Source organism: Rutilus rutilus (genome assembly GCF_951802725.1).
Source record: "Rutilus rutilus genome assembly, chromosome: 15".
NCBI classification, from domain to species: domain Eukaryota; kingdom Metazoa; phylum Chordata; class Actinopteri; order Cypriniformes; family Leuciscidae; genus Rutilus; species Rutilus rutilus.
The window spans coordinates 15,315,995-15,321,994 of record NC_140220.1 but is presented as its reverse complement, the minus strand read 5'-3'; the positions used below and the strand labels follow the sequence as shown (position 1 = coordinate 15,321,994).

The following is a 6,000-nucleotide window of genomic DNA, read 5'->3' as shown; positions in this document are numbered from 1 at the left end:
GTGAAAAATGCACAAAATCTGAGAGGAAGTTCAAAATAGCTGACTTCCTGTTGTGTTTAGGGCTATGCTCCAAGAGACTTTTTTGTAGGTATTGCGTCATTACATGTATGTACCAAATTTCATACCTGTACGTGAAACGTTGAGCCGGGGCAAAATGTGGGGGCAATAATTTACCGAATTTGCCCCACCCAATTTTGAAAACCATATCACACGTAAATTTTCACCACTTCTGAAGCGTGTGCAAAGTTTCATGAGTTTTCAAGCACGTTAAGGCCCTCTAAAAAGCGATTCACTTTGAAGAAGAATAGGGAGAAGAAGAAGAAGAAACGGAGCAAAAACAATAGGGTACTCTCACCATCGGTGCTCGGGCCCTAATAATAAATATAGCTGTGAGCAGCGATTGCGGGCCCAAGCCGGTGGCACCGCCACCCTGGTGCCTTTAGTTACACTAGTTACACTAAAGGCACCGGGTGGCGGTGTCACCGGCTTGGGCCCTCCATCGCTGCTCGCAGCTATATATATATATATATATATATATATATATATATATATGTATATATATCAGACAAGTAATATTCTCTATCTTGTCACTTAAAAAAAAAAAATATATATATATATATATATATATATATATATATATATGTAATGAAGATGAAGTTCCAGTGAAATATGTTCACAATCCCCTATGATATCTTCATGTCCTATGAGTGGCAGTTTCTAGATGATGAGGTTATGAACCGTGATAGCATTGGAAATAATTAGCCAAAATTTAGGCCTACAGTATGAGCCCTTTACCGTGTTAAAGTGATATAAAGCCATAGGATAGCTTTAATATTTTTTTGTGACTGGGTATGTTTAGGCATAAAATAATATATTAAAAAAACAAAAAACAATCAAACTTATTTAAAAAAACACAAGGCTTAAGGCATTTATTTTAATTTAATATCGATATCTGCAGAGTTGACAGAAAAATGTTACACACGCCGTAGCAGATTAACACAAAAAAGAGCTAAAGCCCCCACAGTCCGGGTACAGGACCTGGTTGAAACACTCATGTATCTAGCTGGCAGAGTGCCAAAACTGACGCGGGGATAATATATCACAGGGAGTGTTAATAATGAAGCAACAAGGGTATATTGCTGCCCACGGGCATTCATAACAATGTCCACGGCGAGGAGCGCGCAAGGGCGAGGATCGAGCAGAACAGAGTGATTCTTTTTTAGTTCTTTAGTTCATTCCTACTTCCATAGGAATTAATTGAAAACGCTCGCTCTGCTTCACTTGGCTTTGCTTTTCTTTACAGTAAAACACTGTTCTCAAGGATTCATCCAATCCTGTTTAAAAATAATCCAATACTGCCCTCTTTTGGAAATACTATATATTCAATCGGTAGTATTATTTTATACAGAAATAAATTATTTATAATTCAGATGAGAATAAAGTTAGTGTTAATTAAAATTGTAAGAAAAACAAATATATTGATCTGAAATCTACTATCATTTGCTGCAAATAGGTTGACTATTTTATTATTATATTTTATTACGGCTATAATGAACTGGCTGCGATGTCAAGATTGCAATGCTGGAATGCACAGTGTGTGTGTGTGTGTGTGTGTGTGTGTGTGTGTGTGTGTGTGTGTGTGTGTGTGTGTGTGTGTGTGTGTGTGTGTGTGTTTGTGTGTGAGAGGCGCGGGCGTGATCGAACAGTGGAAACATAAAAACATAGGCTACTCCGTCATTTTGTAATAGGCCTACCTGATTTTGAACACAAGAGGGCAGTATAGCCCTATGTATGACTTTTTTTTTTACTAAATAGCGCATTCTGGCTGTTTTTAAACTTATACATAATTCTTGAATTGAAAAAAACTGAATAAACCCAAAACTGGGTTTAGTTCTGATATTTGTATAATTTTATATAGAAATAAATGGTGTATAATTTCATTTTTAGAAGATATGAGGCTTTTACTGTTTCCTTTTTTGACATTACTTTAATCCCTCGCCATAGCAAAACCGTTTGAGATATTTAGTATCCGTTCACAATTTAGCATCTTTAATGTATTTTCATCATGTTGAAAAAGTTTGGTGGGAATAAAATAAACCACTTAAGAGGAGTGGGTAAAAATTCAGAGGCTGATTTTGCAAAGAAATCCACATTCAAACCAAAATATCTGACTTCTTAATGCTCGGAGCTAATGACTGTAAATTAGAAAATTGTCCAGCTCGATGAGACCAATATGTGTACTGATTTTTGTGACTGTACATAAAATTAACCCCCTCACTTTTGTCAAAAGCATTTAGAAAGTGACACACTTCCTGCTGCCAGTTGGTGGCGCTATAACTTTGACTCAAAATAGTTACATACATGTGATCGGCCTCTTATCACGAACACACTGCTGAAGTTTCATCAAGATCAGTTAATGTATGCAGAAGCTATAACACTTCGTTTTTATCTTTTCTCGCCATAAATTTGTTTCCTCGCCACGGCCAAACCATTCGAGATATCAAAAATCCGTCCGCAATTTAGCATCCTCAATGTCTTGACTTTATGCTGACCGAGTTTGGTGGCAATTGAAAGAATTGCCTAGGAGGATTATTTCAAATACCAGAGCAAGCGTTCTCCAAACAACCCAAAGACAGAGAGAGAGAGGGAGAGAAAATTCTCCAGAAAAATCCACATTCAAACCAAAATATCTGACTTCCTGTTGGTCGGTGCTAATGACTGTAAATTGGAAAGTTGTCCGGCTTGATGAGAACAATATACATACCAAGTTTTGTTGCTGTAGATGAATCTAACCCCCCACATCCATGTGACCGGCCTCTTACAATGAACACACTGCTGAAGTTTCATCAAGATCAGTTAATGTATGCAGAAGTTATAACACACTTCCTGTGTCCCATTATTCGCCATAAATTTGTTTCCTCGTCACGGCCAAACCGTTCGAGATATCAAAAATCCGTTCGCAAGAATTCATCCTCACTGTCTTGACTTCATTCACACCGAGTCTGGTGGCGATCGGATTAAATCCCTAGGAGGAGTATTTCACATTCCATTGTATGCGTTTTCCAAACAACGTATAATAACCGACTTCCTGTTGGGCTTTTGTAAAACTTAGAGCACGAAAGTTGTTCGGCCCGATGAGACCTATATGTGTACTGAGTTTCATATTACATGCAAGCGTGTTTGATTTATGGACCAAGTTTTCAGACCCCATTCCAGGGGGCGCTGTCGAGCCCCCCTGCCACGCCCCGGTACCAACTTCAGCCCGGCCCTGATGGCCGCAGGTTGTTTGTGACGCGTGTGCAAAATTTCAAGAGTTTTTGAGCATGTTAAGGGCCCCAAAAGTGGCAAAAAGTAAATAAATCCTTCCGGAAACAATAGGGCTTTCGCCCTTTCAGGGCTTGGGCCCTAATAAACAGCAATTCCAAGAGGGTCCTCACACCATCGGTGCTCGGGCCCTAATAATAAACGGAGCAATTCCAAGAGGGTCCTCACACCATCGGTGCTCGGGCCCTAAATATTGTACGAAGTATGAGGTGCCGTTACATGTTTAGACATATTTAAATGCTGAAATTCTGCTACAGTTGCTCAGTGATGGCTAATGTTGAATGGCTAAAGTAATTCAAGTGCTGCATGTCGAACTTAGAAAAAACTCTTTAACTCAAAAAATATTCGAGTTTCATATCTGAAAAACAGATTTGCATGAATATCGTATTAATATCAAACCATAAACTGACATGGAGGCTTTATCAAGTTCTGATTTGATTAAACCTCGGAAACAGTGTTGAAAGGAGTCATATGCTCTTGGTTTGACTATCTAAGATTTGCATTTGAGGCCTATAGATCAGAGTCATTAAAATGGGACATAAACAAAATCTGTCCAAGTCTTTGCTAAGTTGAATTTCCTTCGGTTTTATTATGGAGTGATTTTTCCAGACTTTCCACTTTATGAACTGTATTTTTTTGGTGCATTTGTATTAAGTCAGACAGACAAGAGGAATCAATAGAATCTTAATAAATAACAGAGAGAGACACACACAATGATCAATAAGAGAGCAGTTATGAAGAAAATGACAGATTTCACAAAGACCAGTCTATCAGAATGGGCTGCTCAACCAACAGTGTTTACCAAATTGTGGCATCAGCCAAAGTCTGATGTTAGTGGCAGATTTATCATGCACCACAATGACACATTGTAAGCTTAAAATTTCAGACAAAATTGTCATACTGTACTATTTCTTACAGTATGTCTTTAAACATTAGGATCTAGTTTCCTAGAAAAAAGGGACTAAATCCACTTTGGTACAAAGGTACATATATACACTTGGCCCATGCATGCCATCTATGAACAAGCTTTAACATATCTTTTAGTTAAAAGTTAAATAAAACCCAGTTTTTGATTGGTCTGTTCCATTTAGAGTCTAGACTGGAATTACACTAAAGTCAAGTCTATACTGGCAAAGTATACTGTATTACATGAATTGAAATACTTTTGCCAAAATTTAAACAATCATGAAGAAGAATGTCATTACCTTTACATTTATGTAAAATGACTACCAAAAACATACATGTATATCTACAATCAAATATGCGAATGGTACATCAGAATGAATGCATGTACAAGAATGTACAATATTTACACTTGCTGCCTAGCATCCAGACCATAAAAAACCATAGGTTTCTCATAGGTTTAACAGTAGGCAACATAAATCAAACAGTGTCCAAAATACCAGTAAAGTAGCATACAAAACGTACAGAATATTAGGTTTGAGGTTTAAATTCGCCAAATGATTTATTTGGCTACAGCATAATATATACTGACCATACCTTCAGTGGTCAAGACATTAAAAAAAGAGAGAAATTAATGAAGCAAAATATTTCACAGCCAACAACTTTCCAGTATTTCTGAAACATCAAATACATAACGATAAAACAAGTGATTTTATCTTATGCTTTGGAATTTCTCTCTGAGGTTCTTGACAACGCTGTGTTGATTAGCTGTGTCAGCCTTCTTCCCAGAATCCAATGCATTTTTAACAACATCATCTAAGTAATCACTAGGGGATGGAGCTTTCTCAAGTTTTTTGCTCCGCTCTGTCTTAGATCCTCCCTCTTCCCTAAGACGGTATTCCTCTGACTCCTGATACGCCCGACAGCGGTCAATGACAGCCATGATTGAGATCTTCTCGCGAGAAGTTGGAGAACGAATTTGGACGTAGCCATCATCTGTTGTCATTTCCTGTTTCATGCACTCTTTGGTAGGCAGGTCCATCTCTACTGGTGGAGTATCCTCAGGTACTTTCTCAACCACTATTATATTCTTCTCATTTGGAAGGGTAGCTTGAGCGGAGACATAGTAGCCACTGCTGGCATTTTTACTCTGAAGACTATGCAGATCACTCAAATACAAACTACCCAATTTTTGGTCCAGAGAGCCAGTACGATGCTTCCGAGTCAGCAATTCTCCCGTATCCCTTCCCGGATAAAGTGTGTGAATTGAAGAGTCTGTGGAGCCATAAGAGGTGAGCATGCGGCTAGAAGAGCAGCTAGAACGTCTTCTAGAAGTGCCGTCGAACATCTTCTCTGCCACAGAATGACTTTGGCCTGCTGGTGACTGAGAAGATGAGCTGCCGAAGTGTGCATATTTGGAGCGAAGCTCACGGACGTCTGGCCAGTTGAAGTTCTCAGGTGGAGGACTAAGAGGACTCCTGGAATGGGACAGATGTGGGGACAAGACCTTTGGGCTACTGACAGAATTAGGAGTGTGGTCTGGGCTGGGAGTCACAAGCTGGGACTTCTGGTCTCTATCATAATCAGCCTGATAATTTGCAGTCATGGACAGCATCAAGTCTGGTTTACCTGTGGAGCAGCAAAACATAAGATCATTTTATGTTTGGTTATACATTACATTAAAGACTGAATAACATTAAGTAGAATCACTGCAACCAATATATATTTCAGCAACCAATTTATATTTATTGAAGTCAACCACTTTAAACTGGA

At 38.6% G+C, this 6,000-nt stretch overlaps 1 protein-coding gene across 1 annotated transcript in view; it reads right to left on the bottom strand.

The window, feature by feature from the left end:
* Positions 1 to 3,890: 3,890 nt before the first annotated feature.
* LOC311305551 (pleckstrin homology domain-containing family G member 3) overlaps positions 3,891 to 6,000 on the bottom strand; it is a 152,165-nt gene continuing 150,055 nt past the window's right edge. The window contains exon 18 of the mRNA XM_084433336.1: positions 3,891 to 5,856. Coding sequence (XP_084289462.1) covers positions 4,940 to 5,856 — 917 coding nt within the window. The 3' untranslated portion in view covers positions 3,891 to 4,939. The remainder of the gene's footprint in view (positions 5,857 to 6,000) is intronic.